General features: G+C 38.6%; 1 protein-coding gene and 1 non-coding gene across 5 annotated transcripts in view; one reads left to right on the forward strand and one right to left on the reverse strand.

The window, feature by feature from the left end:
* SEC23IP (SEC23 interacting protein) overlaps positions 1–27,171 on the forward strand; it is a 50,092-nt gene that overhangs the window by 591 nt on the left and 22,330 nt on the right. For all 4 annotated transcript variants that reach the window (XM_024755950.1, XM_024755949.1, XM_024755948.1 and 1 more), the window contains exons 2-12: positions 5,181–5,713; positions 8,523–8,745; positions 9,554–9,747; positions 13,936–14,025; positions 17,773–17,893; positions 18,889–18,978; positions 20,336–20,477; positions 21,700–21,908; positions 22,274–22,392; positions 22,786–22,938; positions 24,415–24,510. In XM_024755950.1, coding sequence (XP_024611718.1) covers positions 5,181–5,713; positions 8,523–8,745; positions 9,554–9,747; positions 13,936–14,025; positions 17,773–17,893; positions 18,889–18,978; positions 20,336–20,477; positions 21,700–21,908; positions 22,274–22,392; positions 22,786–22,938; positions 24,415–24,510 — 1,970 coding nt within the window. The remainder of the gene's footprint in view (positions 1–5,180; positions 5,714–8,522; positions 8,746–9,553; positions 9,748–13,935; positions 14,026–17,772; positions 17,894–18,888; positions 18,979–20,335; positions 20,478–21,699; positions 21,909–22,273; positions 22,393–22,785; positions 22,939–24,414; positions 24,511–27,171) is intronic.
* Positions 15,598–15,670, reverse strand: TRNAA-UGC (transfer RNA alanine (anticodon UGC)). Its single transcript has one exon. It is a non-coding gene; the product is annotated as a tRNA-Ala (tRNA).

A 27,171-nucleotide genomic window follows, 5' to 3' on the forward strand; every position in this document is an offset into this window, starting at 1 on the left:
GAGGGTCGGACGGGAGGTTTTCCTTGTGCCTGGACCCGACCCTCTGGTACCTTGCCAGGGCCATCAGTGGCCAGGTTTGAGTGGCCTGAGGACTTTGGGATGTTGGGGGCGGGGGCCAAGCTCTTCGTGGAAGGAACTGTTCCCAGTGCTAGACACTCATGAACTGGCATTCCACAGGTGCTTGCAGGGAATGCAAAAAAATTAGACAGTGCCTCCTCCTCTCCTAGGGTACTGTAGGATATCTCTTAGGATAGACACGTAGTATTTGCAAAGTAGAGGTACAGAACGCAGTCATCTTTCAAGGCGATGCATCATTTTCTCTAAGGAGCCCTTGCTTGTTCTCATGTCCCTACTCCTGTGTGCATCTTAGCACTTTGTACATATCTTTATTATTGTCTAGGGAGATTGCTTTTTAACGATTACGTGGCATAACCCAGAGCTGGTGTTTAGGAGCACAGACTGTATTCCAGCCCTAGCCCTGCCAATTACTTGCTGTGTGACCTCAGGCATGTTACTTTACCTCTCTGTTCTTCATTTTCCATATGCGCTGTGATGAGAAGTGAACTGATTTTTGTAAGGCACGGAATATAGTGCTTGGCACATAGTGTTATATAAATGTTTAAGAAATAAACATGTCTGCCTCTCTATTTGGACTGTGGGCTTCTTGAAGTTTGCAGCTATAACTTATTTACCTTTTTATTTCTAGGATCTTGTTTAGTGCCTAGCACATAGATCCTCAGTAAATGTTGAATATTTTCCTGTTGAATAATTTATTCTTGTTTGGAAGACTGAGGAAAGTTTCATGGAGAAGTGAAGAAGGGCAAATCGGAGACAATACATGATGGTTCCTCTTCCCTTGTGTTATGTTTCTTCTTGGTACTTATCACCACCTGACGTGTACAAATATTTGTTTATCTTTTTAAAATTTTTAAATTTATTTTACTTTTTATTTTTGGCTGCGTTGGGTCTTCGTTGCTGCACGCAGGCTTTCTCTAGTTATGGTGAGTGGGGGCTACTCTTCGTTGTGGTGCGCAGGCGTCACATTGTTGTGGCTTCTTGTTGCGGAGCATGGGCTCTAGGCGCACAGGCTTCAGTAGTTGTGCCACACGGGCTTAGTTGCTCCGTGGCACGTGAGATCTTCCCAGACCAGGGATCGAACCCTTGTCCCCTGCATTGGCAAGTGGATTCTTAACCACTGCACCACCAGGGAAGTCCCATATTTGTTTATCTTATCCCACTAACATATAAGCTCTATGAGAGCAGGAACTTATGCCTAGAACAGTGTCTGGTATGCTGTAGACCGATTTTTCAATAGAAACTTGTCGAATGAATGAAAGGGTGGCAGTCAGGAATATGTATGTCTTGTTTTGATAGTGTGGCTGAAAGGTTCAGCATTGCCATTTTTGGTGGAGGACTAGCATGGCTGGAGCAGAATGCTTTGGGAGGTTGCAGGAATAAATAAGTCTGTACATGGGGTTTTCATGTCATCCTCTGCTTCACAGATGTTTGATTCATGCCCCATCTTCCTTGCTATATAACTTGTTAGTGTCTGTTACTGTCCGTAAATGCTAAACATATTCATTGCCAAGTAACAGGATAACTTACCTGTCTTGAAAACTATTGTTTCTTGGAGATGATTTATTTTTTTATTATTTTTGTTTTTTTTGCGGTATGCGGGCCTCTCACTGTTGTGACCTCTCCCATTGCGGAGCACAGGCTCTGGACGCGCAGGCTCAGCGGCCATGGCTCACGGGCCGAGCCGCTCCGCGGCATGTGGGATCTTCCTGGACCGGGGCATGAACCCGTGTCCCCTGCATCAGCAGGCGGACTCTCAACCACTGCGCCACCAGGGAAGCCCGGTTTATTTTTTTAATAGGAAAATTAATACTTTTTAGAACTAAAATTCTGTAACAAATATTTTTCTACCTTTAAAAAAGATTTGATCATTGGAAACCCATTCAGATAATTTCCAGAGACAAAAGGAGAACCTGTCATATTGGAAGCAACAGTTAATCATGTCAGTGAAAGAGACACATAGGAAGCAATTTCATTTCACAAACCTGGATTGAGCAGCTTCGTTTGCCAGGCCCTGTTCCCGATGTCCGGGAGACACAGAGGAGCAGACAGCATTGCCCTCACGACTGCACAGTATATACAGACGCAGTGTACCCAGCTGTGTAAGTAATTGTGATACAGGTTTATGACGGCTGGAGAGAGGGATTGATAGGCTGCTGTGAGAACTGTGGCTGTCAGGCTGGCTGACCAGGGAGAGGATATCCCTCGGACCTTCAGGACCTCACAGAGGAGGCAGTTCTTGAGCCGAATATTGAAGGATACATAGAAATTAGGGAGTCTGGGGAGACAGACATGTGAGAGTCTGGAGGTGTGAGAGAAACCTGCTGATTTGGTGGGATTTGGTGGTAGGTACTCACATTCGCTTTCCATCCCCCGCTTTTTCCCTCTCACCCCGTCCCTCCCCCGCTGCACCCCTCCATGTGACTAGAGTGAATGTAGGGGAGTGCTTCAAGTGCTTAGCGGGGCCCAGATCATGAAGGGCCTCAGACACCACACTGAGGAGTTTGTAGTTTACCCTGTAGGGTGTGGAGGGTGCCCTTGAAGGGTTCTGAACAAGGCAGTGGGATTAGAGGTGTGTTTCAGAAAGACTGGAGTTTCCTGAGATTGCAGAGATTGCACTAGAGTGAAGCTGACCGAAGCAAGAGTGGCCGATCTGGAAGCCACTGCGAGTCAGGCAGGAGCCGGTGGCACTCTAGCCCTGGTCAGCCGCACTGGGTGTGAAGAGCAGGGAACAGATATGAGAGATTTCTACACAGTCGAATTGTTGGGATTTAGTGACTCACGGGCGTCCAGGCTGTGCAGTGCAGAGTCCCCTTCTCTTTGTTCAGTTTCAGCCCCAAGACATGGCACCACCTGGCATATAATGGATACTGTGTACATATTTCTTTAATGAGGATCTGAATGATTAAATGAAGGGTGTGAGGGGGAGGGAGCAGTCTGAGAGAGGAGGTTTCTGGTTTGAGTGTCTGGATGGATGTTAGCAGACATCTGTTGAGGTTAGTGAGATGTGTAAAAGGGGGACATGAGGGGGGACAGTTAAGATGATAAATTCAGTTCAGGCTTAACTAAGTCTGAGGTATATGTGGCTGAACCTGTCAAAAAGTATTGAGGAGGCAGTTGGAAAATAGGTTCTGGGACACATAAGATCAGTCTGAGTTTGAGACAGAGTTGGGAGTGTCACAGGTATACAGGTGCTTATTAAAGTTATGGTTCTTGATGCCAGATGTGTCCACATGTAATTAGAAAGTGCCCCTGAGGTGAGGCTGGCAGCTTGTTGAGATCAGTATTTTGTTTGTAATTAATGCTAATCAGGTTGATCCCAAGTTGTCTTAGAGGATGAAAGATACCACAGAGGTTTTTTCCTCTGCTTTTAGATGTTAAGACATCAACTAAGAAATCTGAGTCCAAGTGAGGTTCATGTGACTGAAAAAAGAGGGTTGGAATCGTAAATGTATCAGAAAAGTAGAATGATATAAGCAGACGGTGCCGGGGTGGGGGGTGGGGCCCTTGTGCAGGAAGATATTTTTAGTTACAAAGAAACAACTCAGAGGAGTATTTTGAATAGTGGAGTATCTCAGTTAAATTGATGTGTGTGAAATATAATGAGAGCAGCCTAAGAGCTGAAGGCCTCATTCAGTAAAGGTCAAGAAGGAGCTCAGAGCTTGAAAGGCCACCCTTTGGCAGGTCTCAAGGGCAGGGACTAGTGTGCCTGTGTACTGGGAGAGGGTCCACCCTTCTGATCTGCTCTATGCCTCCAGGAGTGGGAGATAAGAGGGAATTGGAAATGGGAGGGAATGAGATGGGAGAAGGAAAAGATTAGGAAGAGGAAGACAACGTTAGAAGCTAAGGCCTCCTAAAAGTTTCCTGAGGAAAGGTAGACTGGGCTTTTTTATTTCTGTTTATTTATGTATGTATGTATGTGTGTATGTATGGATGGCTGAGTCAGTTCTTTGTTGTTGCACGGACTTTCTCTAGTTGTGGTGAGTGCAGGCTACTTGTTGCAGTGCACGGGCTTCTCATTGCGGTGGCTTCTCTTGTTGCGGAGCACGGACTCTAGGCATGCAGGCTTCAGTAGTTGTGGCATGCAACCTTCAGTAGTTGAGGCTTGTGGGCTCTAGAGCGCAGGCTCAGTAGTTGTGGCGTACGGGCTTATTTGCTCCGCGGCATGTGGGATCTTCCCGGACTAGGGCTTGAACCCATGTCCCCTGCATTGGCAGACGGATTCTTAACCACTGCACCACCAGGGAAGCCCAGAATGGACTTTTGAGGCCATGTAGAAGGAAAATGTTTTTATCACTATTTTACGACTTGGTAGCAGAAGAGAGGATAAATAGTTTGGTGCTAATAATACCCACAGTGAAGATCAAGTTGGGCAAAGGGAAGTGAGGAGAACTTCCCTTAGTTAGAAAATGACTTTTCCAGTGATTTGGCATTCTCTAATGACTATCTGGTTGTGATACTGTGTGGTTTTAGGGATGGCAATTAATGGTTGACCTACTTTGCCTCAGGAATACAAATACCACATGTTCACTTATATAATCAGTGCTTTGTAGGTAAGAGCCCTGACACACCCCTTGTTGTCAACAGAGTTAATGTCTGTACTTTAGTTTCTTGTCCTTACTGTAGAAATAAAGTTTTGTGTGTTTGGGTAGCAGAATAGTATTTGAATTGTTTCTTACCAGGAAAAAACAGTATTCAAAATAACATGTAAAACTAGGAGTATAGATTTTGTTTCCATTTTTAAAACCTTCTCGTATATACATATATGTCTACATAATTTATACATGTCTACAAAATAAATAGTATATAACTATATTTATTTTTAAAGTGTGGAAAGGTATGTATCAAAATATTAACCGTGTTAACAGTGATTGTCTCTGGGAGGTGAGCTTACGAATGAGTTAGTATTTTTCCCTTTTGTTTCTTATTCATGTTTTCTAGTTATTTATTTCAAAGAAAAAGAAGTTTTTCATTATTGTCTTTAATGCAGAAATGTAAGTTTGAACAACAAAATAAGAGGTATAATTGCTAGATCTGCGGTATACAATCTTATCTACAGAGTGATGGCATACCTTTAAACCATGTACCCTTCTGTTCCCTTTCAGAGGATTCCACAGATGTAGGTGAGGAGGACAGCTTCCTTGGTCAGACTTCTGCTCACACGTCTACCCCACAGACATTTAGTTACTTCTCTCAGGTATCAAGCAGTAGTGATCCTTTTGGGAATATTGGACAGTCACCGTTAACAACTGCAGCAACATCGGCTGGACAGTCAGCATTCTCCAAGCCCGCAACTGCTCTCCCTTTTACCACCGGATCCCAAGATATGTCGAATGCATTTTCACCATCCATTTCGAAGGCTCACTATGGTGCTCCACCTGCTTCACAAATGGGAATAAATACTTATCTGCCTTCTCAGCCTAGTAGTCTCCCTCCTTCAAATTTTGGGAGCCCACCCCAAGGAACGCCCCAACAAGGATACAATCCATATCGCCACACAGCTGTAAGCAGCAGGGCTAATCCTTATATTGCACCACCACAGCTGCAGCAGGGCCAAACACCGGCCCATCCTACCCATCCCCTGCCCTCTGGACCCCCTGTTCAGATGTACCAGATGCCTCCAGGATCTCTGCCATCGGTATGGAAACATGTTTTTTATATCCTAATTACTCACTGTAATTTTTAATTGCTCTCATCTTAACCTGTGTTTTTGGAAACACTGTGCTTTTTTTCTTTTTTTTTTTGTGGTACGCGGACCTCTCACTGTTGTGGCCTCTCCTGTTGCGGAGCACAGGCTCCGGACGCACAGGCTCAGCGGCCATGGCTCATGGGCCCAGCCACTCCACGGCGTGTGGGATCTTCCCGGACCGGGGCACGAACCTGTGTCCCCTGCATTGGCAGGTGGACTCTCAACCACTGCGCCACCAGGGAAGCCCAACACTGTGCTTTAAATAATCAATATGATGACAAATTATTTTCAGAGGGTATTTTTTTTAAGCTACATGCTTTGAAGTAAACAATCTTTTAAAGATAGCTCATTGAATGGTTCATATTTTAGTTTATATTATCTATTTATGGAGGTAGTAATTGATTTTAATGAGTTAACCATATGCCAATATTTCCAGATTTAATGTAAGATATCAATAACAAATGTCATCTAGGGACATGTGAGAGTTGGAGCAATTATTAACAGACTGCCAGCTTCTCATTTTTTAATTATACTACTCAATCAAAACACTCAATTAGTGGGACTAAAATTGATTACTCCAATAATTTCTTTTATTTACATTTATGGAGTTTGGATCTAGACAGTCAAACTCTGTCTCAGGGGAGCAATGGAATAACTTTTGCATTGGGTAAATTTTATGAAATTCCTTTATGCCTTTTTTCCCCACTAATTATTCAACTGACTTCCAAAGGGAAGTGAACTGAATCAAAAAAAAAGGGAAATGACTGAAAGGAAGAATTAAGAACCCAGCCCAGTGTGGCAGAGATAATAGTATTTCAATCAGAGTGTAACCTGACTTCTCTCTTGGGGATAAAGAATGGGTTCCATTTACCATCTAATTTAAATCTTACCAATACACAAACTCTTGGTAATGTTGGATTTCAGCATATTGGAAAGTAACCAGATTTGTAGCATGTAATATAAGTTAGTATACTTTGTTTGCTGATGAAATTTTGTAAAGATTCCTAATTAAGAATTTCTAAAATGACAATTTTAAATATAAAAAAAGGTTGCAGGGCTTCCCTGGTGGCGTAGTGGTTGAGAGTCTGCCTGCCGATGCAGGGGACACGGGTTCGTGCCCCGGTCCGGGAAGATCCCACATGCCGCGGAGCGGCTGGGCCCGTGAGCCATGGCCGCTGAGCCTGCGCGTCCGGAGCCTGTGCTCCGCGGCGGGAGGCGTCACGGCAGTGAGAGGCCCGCGTACAGCAAAAAAAAAAAGGTTGCAAACATAAAAAGAGGACAGAGAACACCCCAGTACCCTAATCCAGATTTACCTGTCATGAACATTTGTTCTATCATTTGTGAACGTGCATGCTGACACGTGTTGGAGTATCCTTTTCTCCCCTCCCTCCCTCCCTTCCTTTCTCTGTATATGTGTAATTTTGGGGGGAAACATTTGAAGATCAGTTAAATACATTATGATTCTTTACTCCTAGATTCTTCAGTGTGTATTTCCTGAGAATAAGGGTATTTTTTACATAACCCCAGTACAGTTATCAACCTCAGTACATTTGCATTGATAGAATATTCTAAAATGATTTTTAATAAAAATTTTTAAAAATAATTGTATTCTGATTTTAAAAGTATTTTCAGTACAGAAAATTTGAAAAATGCCGAATAGCCAAATGAATAAAAATTGCCGCTAGAAAACCCTGTTTTTATTTTGTTTTATGTCTTTCTTATCCTTTTTTTCAAGATAAAAGCATAGTGTTTTGAGGTTTTTTTTCTTTTTTAATTAATTACTTTATTTATTTTCGGCTGCGTTGGGTCTCTGTTGCTGTGCGTGAGCTTTCTCTAGTTGTGCCTGAGTGGGGGCTACTCTTCGTTGTGGTGCCCGCGCTTCTCATTGCGGTGGCTTCTCTTGTTTCAGAGCATGGGCTCTAGGTGCGCAGGCTTCAGTAGTTGTGGTGCACGAGCTTAGATGCTCCAGGGCATGTGGGATCTTCCTGGACCAGGGCTCGAACCCGTATCCCCTGCACTGGCAGGCAGATGCCTAACCACTGTGCCCCCAGGGAAGTCCCAACACAAGCATTATGTATGTTTTTTGTGAACATATTTTAGGTGTTATTAAGATTTTTTCTAAAACGTTTTTAATGGTTCTAGAGAATTCCGGCATATGAGTAAAAGATGATTTATTTAATCAGGTTTCTATTAGACATTTAGATTGTGTCCACTGATTGTCTATTATAAATAACTTTTTGATATACATTCTTATGGGTAAATTTTTACAATTATATCTTTAGGATAAGTTCTTAGAAATGGAATGTCTAGGTCAAGGAATATGCACATTTTATTTTTATTTTTATTTATTTATTTATTTTTGTCCATGGAGCTTGTGGGATCTTAGTTCCCTGATCAGGGATTGAACCTGGGCCACAGCAGCGAAAGCGCCAAGTCCTAACCACTGGACCAACAGGGAATTCCCAATGAATATGCATATTTTAAAGATTAAATGAATCACAAGAGACATACTGCTAGGTTGATTTCTGTAAAGGTATTAGTTTACTTTGCCACCAGTGTGAGAAAGTCCTGTTCACTTTGCAACTGATTTTGGGGTTTGTTAGATTTTTAAAAATTTTACTTGCTTTGGAGCCTGGTTATTAAATAGTTGTCTAGAGAAATATTTAGGATAATCATTACTATGTTAGTTTGTGTGTGAAACATATACAGAATTGTTCCTTTGGACAGACGTGATGGTCCTAACTTTTGTCCCCCCCAGATTCCTCCTTCAGTGCAGCCAGGGCTGTCTCCTCCAACCCAGCAGCAGGCACCTGCTAGACCTGCGGGTCCCTCTGTGCAAGCGTCATCTCCTTTTCTACTTCAAAACCAATATGAACCTGTCCAACCCCACTGGTTTTACTGCAAGGAGATAGAATACAGACAACTGTGGATGCCTTTCAGTGTGTTTGACTCTTTGAATCTTGAAGAAATCTATAACTCAGGTAAGCACAAATCCTGCATCATTTGTATCTGATTTTAGGAAGAGAGAAATGAAGAGTATTTATCCATGGCCTACTTTTTATGAATGTCAAATTCTTTAATCCTTGTAGAGCCTGCCAGTCTCTGTACCTTAAGATGATAATATTAATGTAAGTTCTGAGTTATTTGAGCAAGGTATTTGAAGAAATGTTTTAGTAATTTTCTTTTTTTGTTTAAAGGTAGTTTAAATCCAAGAAATAGAGTCGTTCATATAACCCACGTGTCAGTTTTCTTATTTCCCTTATTTGTTTGTAGCTATAGGGCGTTTATAAAGCATTTTCTATGGAACTCTTGTTACTGAAGATGCTGTGAAAAAAGTGTTCCATGGTCAGATGAGTTTTGGAAGTGCTGTAACTACATCCATCTCTTGAGATAGTGCACAAGAGTGTGTTAAGACTCTGAGAAGTCTTCACTATAGAAGTAGGTTTCTTTGTTTATCCTGATGATATTTCATCTTGGGACTTAAAAATCACCTATTCTTTAGAAGTATGCTTCATGGAGCATTGCTGCTTTGATTAAAAAAAACCCAAAAAACTACCAATTATTTGAATTATTTCATGATCATGCTTTTATATTTTACCCTCGTTATTTCTTCTCCACTTAAAAGAATCATCATTTTGAGCAGCACAGATTAATCTTAAACTTCTGTTTTTTTAAAAAAATGAGCTTAGTTCTTTGTCTTTAAGGATAGATGAGTCACCATATTCATTATTTATTACTCTTAAATGTACCTTGTAACTGTCGAGTTAAAATGTGGTCTTTGTGCTCCAGTCCAACCAGACCCTGAGAATGTGGTTCTAGGCACTGATGGAGGGCGCTACGACGTTTACCTCTATGACCGGATGAGGAAAGCCGTGTACTGGGAAGAGGAGCCAGCTGAAGTGAGACGCTGTACTTGGTTTTACAAAGGGGACACAGACAGCAGATTTATTCCCTATACAGAGGAGTTCAGTGAAAAACTGGAGGTACGTGGACTTTATTCCTTTATGCTTTTCTTTAAAACACATAGACTCTGTATACGTTGGAGCCTCATGTAACATCACTCACAGTGGAGCAGACTTTATTTACAAGACAGCCTATCTTGATCCTGTGTGCAGAGAAGATGGCCTTTTAATCGGTGTCATCTTTTATGAGGTACTAATTGTGGCCTCGGTGTCTAAAGATAGAACGTTTTTCAGGGGAACATCACAGATCTAATATAATAAGGTACTTATATCAAATCTTCAAAAGAGCTTAGGCTGCTATGCTATGCTGCTGACAACACATGCCAAGGAGATGGATGCTTTTCAAATTAATATTCAGTAAAAGGCTTGAAATTCACCTCTGGTTTATGAAAACAAATATAAGAATAGGAACAAATATTGTGAGACTTTTTAGCCATCTTAAAATTGGTGGTTAATGTTGTTTTACATAATTGTGTTAATTTCTTGTTATAATTCTACTTAATAATTGAGTAATTAAATATTTGAAATAAGTTAAATGAATTCATCTGCATACATGGGAAATGGAGTATGGAACATTTTAGTTACTATTTTTTAATGTATTAACTAAAACTTATGTAACCAACACTAACATTAAAACAATACTAATATTGACATTAAAAGGGACCTCTAAAATGTTAATCTTCCCTAGATTCATATTTTGAAAGCTTCAAGCAAGGACTGGGCTTTATGTTCTGTTTAGGAGCTGACAGTCAAGTTTAGCAACTGACTGTTAATTACTAAATTTTTTTGTCCTTGAAGAACATCATAATATAATGAATAGAAATAAGAAAAAAATTAAATCACAATCTTGTCATCCTTTCAAATAAAATGTTACATTTTAAAAATATTTTTTTAAACTGTTCTTTATTCATATACGTGTTTTTCTTTTTGTGTGTTTGTGTGTGTTTTTCTTATACCTATAATAGTACAGATTTTTTGTGGAGTATTTTGCTTTTTCAAAAGAAAATTTGTAAATGTAATCCTTAGTCATAGTCATTATCAATTGTGCCTGCCCTATAAATATTAATCTCTATAATAGTGACTATGAAATACTGTTCTATAACCAAAACAGTACAAAAAGGTGAATATTGGCCTGAAGTTAAGACAGATGTTAGTTGGGGTTAAGTAAATTGGAAAAGAAGCTTGTTGAGAACAGAGGCCTCAAATGTTTTTCATTTCAGCGCGTAGTAAGAATACATTTTAGATTGAGATTTAGTACCCACATTTTACACACACACACACACACACACATACACACACATGAGTATGTGTGTTTATTTATCAGAGGCAGTGGTGTTTGGTAAACTGGCTCTCCAGGGAAAAAAACCCCTGATTTATAGTGTTTGCTGATTTCCATGGTGTGAATACTCCCACCATGGCCAATAGTAAGCTAGCAACATGATGTAACTAGACACAGAGTTGGGAAGCGGTATGTGTGATCAGCTCTTGTGAGCTGATATGAGTGAGCTCTAATGCACCATTAGAAACAAAGAAAGGTACATGGAACAACACTTACCTCACTAGGTGTCATTCAGTTAGATATTTTCTATGTCATTGAAAATATTAATTTTACAGTTTGTTGCTGGTCATGACCCACAGTTTGAAAAACACTGATTTAGAGCTGAGTCAGAACCCAGGTAAGGGCAAAGACTGAAAAGAAGGCATAAAATTAATTTTGTTCCTGGAAATACCAAATATCAGGAGGCACCAGTCTCCTAAAACATAATTTTAATCATTTGAATAAGGAATAAAATATGTAAAGGAATGCTGATATCTTTGGCTTAATTTTAGACCTAAATAAATAAACAAACAAATGTGTACTATAATTTTTGGTACCCTTGACAAGACCCTACTGAAGGTATAGCATCCCAAGGTTGAATGTTTAGTCCTATTATTTTGAAGCTAAAGTATATATTTTCAAGTCTAAGTATTTGAAAGTGTATACTATATTTGATTATAAATGGGTGACACAGGCTTCGAGGATGGAATTCATGTATTGACCGTCTCAATAGCACATAGCTGTTCTTAACTTTAGGAGACCTTAGTTCCTGTTCAGCCTCTACCCAGGAAACTCAAGCCAGATCAGGGAAGAGGCAGAGGAGGTTAGGAAATGAAAAAGCCAGTGAGAAAATGAGAATCAAGTGATACATATTGCTAGTGTTGTAGATGATCCTATCCTATCAGAGCACTAAAACAAAACAATAGAAGAATTGGAAACAAAAAACACCTTAATTTGATAATTACACCAATGTCTGCATAGAAAACTAGGAGAACCTCTAGAAATTTCATTAGTACCAGTGTAAGAGTTCAGCAAGTCTGTGGATATAAAATCAGCATATAAAAATTAATAACATTCCTACACAATAGAAATAACCAATTAGAAACCATAATAATAAAAGAAGACTATAACACTAACAAAACTACAGGCTAAGTAGAAAAATCGTCCAACAAAAGGTATATATGAACTTTATGGAGAATAAACTATGAAGCAGAATTGAAGGATGTAAAAGATGACCTTAAAGAAATAGACCAAAATATTACATTCATAGATGCACAGTCTCAACATAATAAAGATGTCAGTTCTTCCCAAATTATTTTATAAATTGTATATAATCCCAATCAAAGTCACATCAGGGTTTTTTAAGTAAAATTTGCAGACTGCTCCTAAATTTTATATGGAGGATCAAAGTATCAAGAGTAATCAAGACCATTTTGAAGAATGAAAAGTAGAAACATACTCTACCAGACAAGATTTATTATAAAGCTGTGGATTGAAAGGGAATATGAAGAAATGAAAATAATTCTTAAGATGGTGAATCTTTAAACATTTTTGTTTGTGATCTTGCTTTTAAAAAAATGTAAACAAATATATTAAAATTTTTTTAAAAAGTAGTGAGGAAGAGGGTCAGCTGGATAGAGGCTGATGGAGAGGAATTGTTACTGAATGACTGCCCAGGAGACAAAAAGAAACACTTCTATTTTGACATGATTGTCAAATAATCACTGTTACTCATTTTAAAAAATATTTATTTATTTGGTTGCACCGGCTCCTTAGTTGCAGCAGTGGGCTCCTTAGTTGTGGCATGAGAACTCTTAGTTGTGGCATGCATGTGGGATCTAGTTCCCTGACCAGGGATTGAACCCGGGCCGCATTGGGAACGCAGAGTCTTCACTGCGCCACCAAGGAAGTCCCACTGTTACTCATTTAAAAAAAGACTTTGGACAGTGGGTGTACCAGAGGTTCCCCCTTACCTGGTCTTGAATCTTTCTCCAAGAGACCCTCAGACTTTTGCCTTATAGAGAGCAGAATAGTGTCTCTGGAGGGAGAGTAAGAAAGTGGTGGGACAGTCAAGTCTTTGGAGTCAGAAGGTCGTGGGTGGGCGTGAACCACAGTTCTGCTTTTGCTCCTTACCTCTGTGATCACTGTGTGGTCTTGTGCAACTGTGAACTAAAACTGCCTGCTAGCATTAGAATTGTGTCTGCCCCCCACCACCAAAAAAAAAAAAAAAAAAGAGAGAGAGATAGGTTGAGGTCTTAACTTCTAGTACTTCAGAATGTGACTTTATTTGGAAATAGAGTTGTTGCAGATATAATTAAGAAGAGATCATACTGGAGTAGGGTGGGCCCCTAATTCAATATGATTGGCGTCCTTATAAGAAGACAGTCATGTTAAGACAAACGTAGAGGGAGAAGGCCATGTGAAAGTAGAGGATTGGAATGATGCGTCTGTAAGCCAAGGAATACTACAGATTGCTGACAGACCACCAGGAGCTAGGAAGAGGCGAGGAAGGAGTTCCCTATGAGTTTCAGAGGGAATGTGGCCCTGCTGACACCTTGGTTTCAGACTTCTAGCCTCTAGAACTGTGAGGCAATAAGTTTCTGATTTTATAAGCCACTCAGTTTGTGGTACTTTGTTATGGCAGCCCTAGGAAATTAATAGACTGTTTAAACCTTGGTTTTCACCTGTAGGTAATGGGGATAATATTATTTAGCGCTGATTGAGAGCGGTTAAGTGAGGTACTGTATGTAAAATGATATTAAGTATGGTAGCCAGTTAGTACAGGAGAGCTGCTATTACTATTATTTTTATTACTATCATAGTTATAATTTTCTTCCACACTTTCTCTTAATAGATTTGTCTTACTGGATTGTATGTTGTTTCCCTTGTAGGCTGAATATAAAAAAGCTGTAACCACAAATCAGTGGCACCGCAGATTAGAGTTTCCGAGTGGGGAGACAATTGTTATGCACAATCCAAAGGTAGTGATGTTGTTTAAGATATTAAAGTGTTTAGGTTTTAAAAAATAATTATTTTACTGAATGTTTGATAAATGTTCATTTTTACTCTGCAGTAGGGATATATTTATAACTAGTGCATTGCTTTTAAGTTTGCTACAGTTGATATCAATGATAGAAACTAAAATGAAATTTAAATTTGTCTCATGATGTTTCTGTTTATGGTAACACAGTAGCTGAAGCTTAGTATGCATCGTTGAAGTTAAGCTTGATAAATTTTTGTACTTGATCCAGGCTCAGCAGACTTTTCTCTGAAGGGCCAGAGAGTAAATATTGAAGGCTTTGTAGGCCATGTAGTCTCTGAAAGCAGCTACAGGCAGTATGTAAGCCAATGGGCCTGGCTATTTTCAATAAAATGTTATTTATAAAAACAAGTAGTGGGCCAGGTTTGACCTGCAGGCAATAGTTTGCCTACCTTGCCCTTAATGATGGTTTGTTTCAACCTTTAAAGTAAAAATAAGTTCTTCCTCTTTATTTGTATCATCTCTGGAAACCTTTCTTGTTTTTTTAAAGATATTGGGTGTGGTGTTTAGAGTCTTCCATTTACCATCCTTAATCTCTCTAAGCTCCAGGTTCCTCACTCACAATAAATAAGATTTACCCCCCAGGGTCATATTTTTGATGAAGTGAGGTAATTTATGCAAAAGCATTTAGCATAATGCTAGTAATATGGTAGTTTCTCAGAACATAGGCTATTTATTACAGAAAAGTGTAAAAGAAAAACAAAAACCTATATTCTAACCACCTCTATAGTCCTTACTGTTGTTAAAATAAGTAAAAATAAAAACATTCATATGCCATCAAAGTTTAAACAGTATAAAAGGGTATCAAATGAAAAACAAAAGCCTCTTACCTCTGCATTCCCCTAGTTTTGCCTCTTAATGGTAACCACACTTACCCTTTTGTTTTTTAATTTTTTTTTAACTTTTGTTTTTTATATAAGCATACAAAATTTTACATACCATCTTGCATGCATTCGTTTTTTTGGGAGAGGTGGAAGGTTAATGTTAAACTATTAATTTATTTTTTAATTGAAGTATAGTTGACTTATAATATTATACTTGTTTCAGGTGTACAGCATTGCGATTCAGTAGTTTTACAGATTATACTCCATTAAAAGTTATTACAAAATAATGGCTATAATTCTCTGTGCTGTATAATATATCCTTGTTGCTAACCTATTTTATATGTAGTAGTTTGTGTCTCTTAATTCCACACCCCAATCTTGCCCTACCCCTTTCCCTGTCCCTACTGGAACCACTACTTTGGTTTTTTTTTTTTTAATCTGTGAGTCTGTTTCTGTTTTGGTATCTATTGATACATCCGTTTTATTTTTTAGATTCCACAAATAAAGTGATATACAGTATTTGCCTTTCTCTGACTTATTTCACTACACACATTTTCTAGGTCCATCCATGTTGCTGCAGATTGCAGAATTTCATGCTTTTTTATGTCTGAGTAATATTCCATCGTGTGTGTGTGTGTGTGTGTGTGTGTGTGTGTGTGTGTGTGTGTGTACAGCTTGTGGGATCTTAGTTCCCCAACCAGGGATCGAACCTGGGCCCCTGGCAGTGCAAGCCCAGAATCCTAACCACTGGACCACCAGGCAATTCCCCCTAGGTATTTTATTCTTCATGATGAGATTTTAAGCAGGATTGTCTTTTTTTGCTTTCTCTTTCTGATAGTTCATTTTTAGTGTATAGAAAAGCAACAGATTTCTGTATACTAATCTTGTATCCTGCAACTTTACTGAATTCATTTATCAGTTCTAATAGTTTTTTGGTGGAGACTTTAAGGTTTTCTATATATAGTGTCATGTCAGCTGCAAATAGTGACAGTTTTACTTCTTCCCTTCCAGTTTGGATACCTTTTATTTCTTTTTCTCTGACTGCTGTGGCTAGGACTTCCAATACTATGTTAAATAGAGGTGGCAGGAGTGGGCATCCTTGTCTTGTTTCTGAATTTGGAGGAAATATGATCAGCTTTTCATCACTGAGTGTGCTGTTAGCTGTGGGTTTTTTCATAAATGGCCTTTACTATGTTGAGATATGTTCCCTCTGTACCAACTTTGATGAGAGTTTTTTTTTTTTTAACCATGAATAGATGTTGAATTTTGTCAAATGCTTTTCTGAATCTGTTGAGATAATTGTGATTTTTAATCCTTCCTTTTGTTAATGTGTATATCACATTAATTGATTTGCAAATGTTGAACCATCCTTGCATCTTTGGAATAAATCCCACTTGATCATCGTGTATGATCCTTTTTATATATTGTTGGATTCGGTTTGCTAGTATTTTGTTGACAGTTTTTACATATACATTAAAGATATTGGCCTGTAATTTTCTTTTTTTTTGTAGTGTGTTTGGTTTTGGTATCAGGGTAATGGTGGCCTCATAGAATGAATTTGGGAGTGTTCCCTCCTCTTCAGTTTTTGGAATAGTTTGAGAAGGGTAGGTATCAGCTTCTCAGCTCTTCTTTATATGTTTGATAGAATTCCCATGGGAAGCTCTCTGGTCCTGGACTTTAGTTTGCTGGGAGTTCTTTTTATTAGAAATTCAGTTTCACTACTAGTGATTGGTCTGTTCAAATTGTCTGTTTCTTCTTGATTCAGTCTTGGCAGGTTGTATGGTTCTAGAAATTTGTTTCTTCTAATATGTCCAATTTGTTGGCATATAACTGTTCATAATATTCTCTTACGGGTTTTTTTTGTGTCTCTGTGGTATCAGTTGCTATTTCTCCTCTTTCATTTCTTATTTTGTTTATTTGGGTCCTCTCTCTTTTCTCCTTGGTAAGCCTGGCTAAAGGTTTATCAATATTGTTAATTTTTTTCAAAAAACCAGCTCTTGGTTTCATTGATCTTTCCTGTTGTTTTTTTTTTTTTGGTCTCAATTTTATTTATTTGCTCTCTGATCTTTTTTAGTTCCTTCCTTGTGCTGACTTTGGGCTTTGTTTGCTCTTCTTTTCCTGATTCCTTTAGATGGTAGGTTAGGTTGTTTATTTGAGATTTTTCCATGTAACACTGGACTAAATTTAATACAGTTGATTTAACAGAATAGTATATGTCTTCCTGAAAAGTGGTAGGTAAATCCGTTTTGGACATTGAGATTGAATTTGCACGTTGTTATTTAGAGGATTTTGCCTTATATGTATTTATAAAACAAGGATTCCTCTACTTTTATTTCTTATGTGTAAACCTGAATTTTTTTTTTTTTTTTTTTTTTTTTTTTTGGGGGAGGAAAAAATTTTTTTTTTTGCGGTACGGGCCTCTCACTGTTGTGGCCTCTCCCATTGCGGAGCACAGGCTCCGGATGCACAGGCTCAGCGGCCATAGCTCACGGGCCCAGCCGCTCCACGGCATGTGGGATCTTCCTGGACCTGGGCACGAACCCGTGTCCCCTGCATCGGCAGGCAGACTCTCAACCACTGCGCCACCAGGGAAGCCCTGTTTGTTATATTTTTAAATCAAGGCATACTACCTCTGATTTAGTTGTATTATTTTCCAACATAAGCATTCGAAATAATGGTATTGATTTACTTAGTTTTAATGGTTACTGAACGCTAGCAGGACTGTTAACAAAATTGATTTTGGAGGAACAGTACAAGTATCTGATTATAAACTATACTATGAAGTAGTTTATTATGTATTTAGCTTATAGTGAGAATGAATTTGATAGTGAGCTCTGTCATAATCCTTCTCTCGTATCTTGAAGGTTATTGTTCAGTTCCAGCCCTCATCAGTGCCAGATGAATGGGGGACCACACAAGATGGACAGACAAGGCCCAGGGTTGTAAAGCGTGGAGTTGATGATAACCTTGATGAAATTCCTGATGGTTCGTACAGTTTGTTTAGGACTAAGGTCATTTTTAGACTTCTCTATTTTAGAATCATGAAAAAAGGAAATAGTTATTAGGATTACCTGCCATAACATGCAGAAATCAGCTAGGTTGGCACAGATCTTTCCTTTTTATTACTTTTATATCTGTTTGTTCTTTAATTTAGAATTCTGTTGAAGGTGCACAAACCATGTAATATAGATTCTAAAATGTATATTGTTGTGAAGAAGCACTTTGCTGTTGAAACTAGGCTTTTGGCAATATTTTTGGGCTTGTTTTGTCATGCCTCAACTAGTTTGTATTACTTTAGTGCAGGAGTGGTGAATTTTTTCTGCAAAGGGCGAAGTAGTAAATATTTTAGGCTTTGCAAGCCATGCAGACTCTGCTGTATCTCTGCGCAACTCTGCCATTGTAGTGTGAAAGCATTTGTATGCAAACAAATGGGCCTAGCTGTGTTGCAATAAAACTTTATTTATAAAAAAAGGCAGTGAGCAGGATTTGGAAATAAATGTACTCATGTTATGAATCTGTATGAAATAACCAGAGTAAAATAGTAGATTTAACTTGGAAATGTTCATGTATAGTATGTGTGAATCTAACAAAGAGAAGGATTTTGGGAAAAGATTTTGAAGTTTTATATTGGCAAGTGGAATCTCCATGTGGGGCTTAGTGCCCTGGGGAGTTCTGAAGAAATTACAAGGTTATGGAGCCTCTATAGGTACAAAACTGATGATCGTCATTGGCTCATAGCTTCTGGGATCACAAATGGCCTGCTTCCTCCACTCCTTGGTCTAGTTCACTGTTATTTGCCAAAAGGTGGACTTTGAGCTGCGTTCATCTGATTTTGGCAAGTTTATGATGACAAAAGGGGTATTGAATATTGCTATTCAATTAAGAAAACCTAAACAGTCCCCAGCTTGTGTGTGTGTGTGTGTGTGTGTGTGTGTATGTATATATGCATGGATGAATGTCTTTCTTTCTTTCTTTTGCAGGGGAAATGCCTCCGGTTGACCATTTGGTGTTCATAGTGCATGGCATTGGACCTGTGTGTGACTTGCGCTTTAGAAGCATTATTGAATGTGGTAAGCGTTAGTCACTTTATTTCATGAAATGATTGGAGAACTACTAGAACTTTTAAACCTTCATTTTTAAGATGGTTTCCAGCTGTATACTGTTGGCTGAGGGACTGTAAGAGGAGATTTAAATGATCACTGGGCAATACTACTTTGTACTTCATTTGCTCTTATGACATTTATAACTCATAAAATCCTAGATCGTGAAGAATTAGAAGGGATCTTGGAAATAATTCAGCCTTTTTGACAACCTCTGCCTGAGCACTTCCAGCCACTAGGAACACCTGTGCGTTGAACTGATTTATGGTGAATTAGTTGTCAGAAGTTGTTTAAAGGAATTGTGAATCTGCCTGGTTTACTTAAATTTTGGAAGTTTTATTTTTATGTTTGTAGTAATAGTTCATATTTATTGAATACTTGGTATGTCCCAAGTATCTTGCATGAGTTGTATCATTTAACCCTCACAATAACCCTTTGGAGTGTAGGTGCTGTTACTGTTATCTTTACTATTAAGGGAGGAACTGAGGCCCAGAGGATGAGTTAACCTCTCCCGTGTCACGGTCTGTAGGTTCTGGAGCAGGTAATTTGATTCCAGAGTCTACCCACAGTGCATTTCTGCCTCCCAGTAATGGTAGTTGAGCTAATGTTTTTCAGTCATTTATATATTCCTGTAAAATAATGAAACACGAACAAGAACTTCCGAAAGGTTGGTTTTTTTTCTTTTTTGGACTGATTTTGTCATCTTTTTTTTTTTTTCTTGAAAAGTTTGTGTTATAAAAAATACTGGTATAAAGGAGGTAATTGCTAACTACTTAATCAAGCTAGGAAAATTTAATCAAGTTAATTTGTCTTCCCTGATTTTTTTTTTTTTTACATCTTTATTGGAGTATAATTGCTTTACAATGGTGTGTTAGTTTCTGCTTTATAACAAAGTGAATCAATTATATATATACATATGTTCCCATATCTCTTCCCTCTTGCGTCACCCTCCCTCCCATTCATCCGATGATGGACACTCAGGTTGTTTCCATCTCCGGGCTATTGTAAATAGAGCTGCAATGAACATTTTGGTACATGACTCTTTTTGAATTATGGTTTTCTCAGGGTATATGCCCAGTAGTGGGAGTGCTGGGTCATATGGTAGTTCTATTTGTAGTTTTTTAAGGAACCTCCATACTGTTCTCCACAGTGGCGGTATCAATTTACATTCCCACCAACAGTGCAAGAGGGTTCCCTTTTCTCCACACCCTCTCCAGCATTTATTGTTTCTAGATTTTTTGATAATGGCCATTCTGACTGGTGTGAGATGATATCTCATTGTAGTTTTGATTTGCATTTCTCTAAAATTTTTTTTTTTTTTTTTAAGTGGATGATTTTAGGGTGGTTTCTCTCAAATTGCTGCAGACACATTTCAAGAAATCTTTAGATGATCGGAAAGTAAGCAGAGTGGAATTCCTTCCGGTTCATTGGCATAGTTCCTTGGGTGGGGATGCCACAGGTGTTGACAGGTTTGTGGATTTTGATAGCTTGGTTTTCAGATTAGTCAAACTTAGATTCAAATTTTAAACTATAGGATAAAGTAGTTTATTATGACTTCAACAGATACACTTAAAAACTTTATATACTTGTTCTGACATATGATTAAACACTTAAGTTTATGTGCTACTTTGTGTGTGCGTGCACATGCATGTATATACATACGTACGTGTGTGTGTATTCCTATTGTAAATATTTAAGAGAATCTAAGAAACTTAAGCTGGTTTTAAAATACTGATCTATAAGTGGTTCACACATGGGGCTGTCCTGTACACTATAGGATGTTTAGCAGCATCCTAGGCTTCTACCCTCTAGATAAGAGTAGCACGGCCTTACCCTTAATTTAACAACCAAAAATGTCTCTAGTCATTGCAGATGTCCCCTGGGGATAAAATCGCCCCTGGTTGAGAACCACTGATTATTGTTTCTCAGTGGAGACTCTTCTGGCAGGACAGTTCTGTGTCATGTAAGACTGTTGTGTGTATTGTAGGCCATTTAATATCCTTAGTCTAAATGCCAGCAGCACTTACCAGGCACTGTGACAACTAAAAATGCCTCCACTCAATTTGGAATGCTTCCAGTTGGGAAGCACAGATTTAGAAAATATTTATGCTGGGGACACAGGGCTAATGACATACTTGGATTTTAGTGAACATCATGATGTTTCAGGGCACGTGCTTTAATAAAACTAACGCTACAAACATTCTGTTCTCTCCATGTGAAGCCCTGTTATGGGGGTGCTTTCTCTCTCTTTGGGTATTCCTGAAGTATGGCCATTCTCAAATCAGGAGAGATTTTCATTCCATTAAGCTCCTTTTTTACTTCTTGCTACATTCTCTATTGTCCTGGCCACCCACAATTTTTGTCAGGTATCCTGATTTCCAGTAAACTGGAAGAAAAATGGAAGAGTAGGCTTTCCTCTTTAAAAATGAATTAAAAATCTTCGCTTTGGCCTTATTTTATATGATAACTTCAGAGAATCCCCAAGTTCATAGTATAGTTATAGGCACAAATGACAACTTCTTTGGTTTATCTTGATTTGTTTACAGTAACTGTCTATAAAATCAACTCATAATTAGTCTGTGGGATCTTTTTTTACTTAGTGTATTTTCAGGATTCAAAATTGAAACTTTTAAAAACCGATAAATTTAAGGTGCTTACTGACTAAACATACTTCTTTTTCTTTCTGAACAGGAATATTAAGAAAATCACTTTACCAAGTATTGGTCGGTTTCGTCACTTTACTAATGAAACCTTGCTAGACATTTTATTTTACAACAGCCCCATCTACTGTCAGAGGATTGTGGAGAAAGTGGGATTGGAGATAAACCGTCTGTATGCACTCTTCATGAGTCGGAACCCAGACTTCAAAGGAGGGGTCTCTGTTGCTGGTCACAGTTTAGGTAAAACTTCCAAATAGCCACATTTAAATACAATTTTTGTTGAGTCATCCCTGCTTTCAATGTGGGTGACGTTGTTAGTTCAAGATTTAGAATTATAGATTTTAAGTTTTATAAAGGGTAGAAATGAATGCTTTGAGTTTACATTCTGCCTTATTTGCCTTTCATGTTACCTAGGAATGCTTTATATTTTAATTTATTCTACTACTTGGTAAAACAAGAATATTGATTATCAGATCTTGATTAACATCTAACTTTATGTGACTTCTGCTTGGGACTTTGAACAAAAAAAAGGAGGAGAATTTATTTAGTGTTATAAAAGCACCTAGTACATTATAAAGCAAAATGCTTCTTTTTTTTTTTTTAAGGTTCTTTAATATTGTTTGACATCCTGTCTAATCAAAAAGATTTGAATTTATCAAAGTCTCCTGAGCCTTTAGCTGTTGCTAATGGAGTTGTGAAGCAGCCACATTTTCAGGAAAAGCAGGTATGGCCCAATTGACCTCTAGATTCAGAGTTGGAGCTGAAGAGTTTTCCACAATCTGAACTGATTCTATGTAACAAAATACCCTGAGCTTTAGGAGTGCAATGGAATCATAGAGCTCATTATTTGAGTTTCTCACTCGTCTTCCTTATGTATTATAAATTTAAATGTGAGAGACAGTTTATGGTTTCTTTAAAAAATGTGAAGTAAATTATTGTAAGAAATGGGAGCATGCGTGATTTACTAAATTTATATACTTTTTCAGAATATTCAAACTTTGGATAGCAAACTGCCAAAAATTATGATTTGTGTATAGGACAGAATTAAGATTTTTCCGTAGATCAGAAGACATTTTATGGGAACTCTGTAATGTTCTCCCAACTTTTTTTTTAAAAGATACCTGAAGAGCCAAAGCTGACGTTGGATGAGTCTTGTGACCTTGATGTTGAAAATGAAGAAGTCCTGACTTTGCAAGAAACTCTGGAAGCACTTAGCCTCTCTGAATACGTTAGCACTTTTGAAAAGGAAAAGATTGATATGGAATCTCTGGTACTGATGATAGTTTGATTCATTTTTGTCTAAAATTGTTTTTCCTTTGTATGAGATTGAAAATTAATAAGATTTAAACACTTTTACATCACAGTGCATTCAGATAAGGCAGAGACTTAAACGTTTAAAAAAAATTGAAAAAAACAGGAGAACTTTTTTTAATAATCTGGGAAGGCTTTTCTAAGTATGACATAAAACCCAGAAGCCATAATGGAAAAAAAATTGCATAGCAGGGGATGGCATAAACAACATCTAAAGGCCAACAAAAGGTTAAGAAGACTGTTTGCAACACACATTATAAACAAAGGGTTTATTTTCTTATTATTCAAAGTTTCTATAAGTTAGTTACACAAAGACCATCAACACAATAGGAAAATAGGCAAAGAATATGAACAGATGATATTCAGAAAAGAAAATAACAAATAACTTCTTATCATATGAAAACTCTTGAGAGAAATATAAATTAAAAGTGCAGTGAGGGACTTCCCTGGTGGCGCAGTGGTTAAGAATCAGCCTGCCAATGCAGGGGACACGGGTTTGAGCCCTAGTCTGGGAGGATCCTGCATGCCTCATAGCGGCTGGGCCCATGCGCCACAACTGCTGAGCCTGCACTCTGGAGCCCGTGAGCCACAACTGCTGGGCCCGTGCGCCGTGGCTACTGAGGCCCTTGTACCTAGAGCCCGTGTTCCGCAGTGAGAGGAGCCACCACAATGAAAAGCCCGCGCACTGCAATGAAAAGCCCGCGCACCACAATGAAGAGTAGCCCCCGCTCGCCGCAACTAGAGAAAGCCCACTCGCAGCAACGAAGACCCAACGCAGCCAAAAATAAATGAATAAATTTATTAAAAAAAAAGTGCAGTGAGGTTTTTTTAACCTATTAGTTTGGCAAGAATATTAAGGGTTTGATATTAATATACTATGTGGCCAGGATGAGGGGAAATAGGAACTGATGATAGTTTGATTCATTTTTGTCTAAAATTGTTTTTCCTGTGTATGAGGAAAGAATTCTGTACAACATGCATGTATTTTCTGTTAAAAATTAAAAGAATGGGGCTTCCCTGGTGGCGCAGTGGTTGGGAGTCTGCCTGCCGATGCAGGGGACACGGGTTCATGCCCCGGTCCGGGAAGATCCCACGTGCTGCGGAGCGGCTGGGCCCGTGAGCCATGGCCGCTGAGCCTGCGTGTCTGGAGCCTGTATTCCACAAGAGAGGCCACAACAGTGAGAGGCCCACGTACCGCAAAAAAAATTAAAAGAATGACTTAGATGTGGAGGCCTAAAATTTTACAGCCTAAATTAATTCATGATTTAAAAAAAATTACCTGAGGCTGGGGACAGAAAAGAAATTAACTTTAAACAAATTGGATATTCAGTTGCCTTAGATGATACGGTTTCTTTTCATAATTTCCTTTTTTTAAATTTCAGTTCATGTATCATTAGATTGACTAATTAATGTGCTTGTTTGTTTTCTTTTAAAGCTTATGTGTACAGTGGATGACCTGAAGGAAATGGGGATACCACTTGGACCCAGGAAGAAGATAGCTAACTTTGTAAAACATAAAGCAGCCAAACTGGTAAAGTTCACCTCTGCACCTATAAGAAAAAACTCATCTGTGACTAGCTTGTTTATATTTTGGAAGTTTTTGTTAATACCATCATGGTTAGGTCAGCTACTGTGCTCCCTGCCCACGGGCACAGTAATGGAGTTGATGGAAGGCCTGACTTGGGAGTCAGCCAGAACTGGATTCAAATTCCAATTAAATGCCAATTCCTGGTTTTCCGGGGGCTGAGCAAATTCCGGGATGAAGGACTTTCAGCCTTAGAATTGGTATTTGAGAATTTCCCAGTGCAACAACTGGGTAAGTCCTGGACAAAAAGATGACTTGGTCACCCTGATTCCCAGTCAACCACTTATTAATTACATATTCACGAGCAATCTGCTTAATTTTTCTGGTCTGTGGTTTCCTTCATTTATAAAACGGGAGTGATAATGCCTTCCTTATAGGATTGCAGTGAGGATGAAGTAATGCATGTGTAGCTTATCATCCAATAAATGTTAGCGCATTTTCTCTTTTCCCAGTCCTTCTCACCATCTAAAGAGATAAGAAGGAACACGGATACATTTCATTAATTAATAACCAGAAACAAAAAAAAAAAAAAAAAAAAAAAAAAAAAAAAAAATAACCAGAAACAAAAAGTTGTCAACAATCCAAATCAGAGCAATAACAGCAACAACTAGAAAACATTGCAAAAGAATAAAACTATTGGGAATAACTCGTTTAATGTTCATTAAGTTAACTTTACAGAGATTTTCTGTATACTTAGAAAAATTAGGTAGCACTTAGGGTGGCTATTTTATTTTTATTGTATTAACATGGTTTTCGTTGATCCTTCCATCTTTTGAACTTCTGTGGTTCTTTAGTTTGTGTTACTTCTTTGGAACTTAACATATGCCACTTCTTTATATGTACTATGACTGTAAAGTCATAGGACTGATTTGTTATGATTAGCTTAAGCAATTGAGTTGTTCTGTATTTTATGAGTATATGTTTTAGATCAGGCATGTGCTGAGTTCTTGGGATTTGGAGAGGAACTGAGGGTATGCTGTCTAGTTAGGGGGAGAGATTTGACCACAGATGATGCATCAGTGCTGCTTGTGCTGTCAGAGCCAGGTGAGGCCTGCCCGGGGGAGAAGGGGCTGGGGCTGGTGAGAGAAGACTTCTCCAAGGTGTTGGTACTTGAGCTTGAAGGAAGGGTAGGGCCAGGGGAAATGGCCTTCCGGTAGTGGGCAAGTGTTTTTCTGCAGCGGAAGCAGCAGTCGAGCTGAGAATAAGGTAGAGCACAGGGTTCCGAGGGCCCGAATGGCAGATGTGGCAGATTTCAGTTATGAGGGAGTGGTCCACAAACACGTTCTTATGGCTGTGAAAGTCATGGTGCTTTTAAACTAACATCATGAAATGCTTACTTACTTATTAATTTTTATCACAAATTATGATGTAGCACCAAATCATCTGTTTAGTCTAAAGTTTAATTTTTACTTCAGAAATGTTAAAATTGAAAACTGTGTGCTGTAAGTCACATAAAATTTCAACCATGAGCAAATGTGCTTATAATAAGTGAGTTTTTAGACATATTGATTCCTTCCTGGTTTTTCCATTAATATTTGCTGTCTTTTGCTGTTGGCTAGGGCCTACTGGCTGATAAGGAGAACTAAAGGAAAAAACAATTGGAACAAATCTTAAAGCTGAGACAATTCTGTTATCAACTTGAATTTTACGTTAATTTTGTGTGTGTGTGTGTGTGTGTGTGTGTGTGTGTGTGTGAACTGGGCCACATTTTTAGCAGCAGTGTAAACCACTGGTTCAGTTCTAAGGGGACATGGTGTGAGAACCACTGCTGTAGGTCAGTGGAGCAATGAGGGCAGTTCCATGACTGGGCTGGTGTTTTAGGGAGTTCACTTGGTTACGGTGCGGGGATGGAGTTGGAAGGGCATGAAGCTAGAGGCTGTCAGGAATCTCTGGGCATAGTCACTGTAATTATGCAGTGACTGATTGAGAGATGATAGGGGTGTAATAGGAAATGGAAAAGAAAGGTGCAACTCAAAACACATTTTAGACACAGAAATAGTGTGTTTGATGGTTGATTGAAGGCGACAATGAAGATTGAGTTGAGAGGCAGCATCTCTGGTGAGCACAGTGGTCACACCAAAACGATGATGCAGGCGTGCCAATGTTGTTCCTTTCCGCCAGGCTGTGTTCTCCAAGTGTGAGCATGTTCATCTCCATGTGCACATCAGTGAAGCACAGGCCTGTAAAAACACAAAAAGAACAAATGAGAAGCTATGTTTCCAGGTCCTACATCTGTCCCTGATTTTATTTTGTAAATAAAAGGAAAAAAAGTAGGAAAGTATTCTACAGTTCTTGAAGAATCTCTAGAAGGAGCCTGGTTTGGCTCCTGTAGTAGCTTGGATATATAGGTAATGGCATTATAAGAATGTTTTGAAAGGAGTAAAACTATAAAGTCATCTTATTTTTTAAACTCAAAAGTAATTGCCTCTGGATGAACCATGAAACTTTCTCAGCCGTGTTGCCATTGATTGCTGTTATTCCTAGTTAACAAGGTGCTGCCAGATCACTAATAAGATAAAATGGTGTGTCCTATTGATTTAGTGTAACCGAAATAATGGAACCAAAGTTAGTTAGCTTGTTATTTTAATAAAGAGGTCAAATATTTGT

The sequence above is a fragment of the Neophocaena asiaeorientalis genome, unplaced genomic scaffold (assembly GCF_003031525.2).
Source record: "Neophocaena asiaeorientalis asiaeorientalis breed wild unplaced genomic scaffold, Neophocaena_asiaeorientalis_V1.1 scaffold85, whole genome shotgun sequence".
Taxonomy (NCBI): domain Eukaryota; kingdom Metazoa; phylum Chordata; class Mammalia; order Artiodactyla; family Phocoenidae; genus Neophocaena; species Neophocaena asiaeorientalis.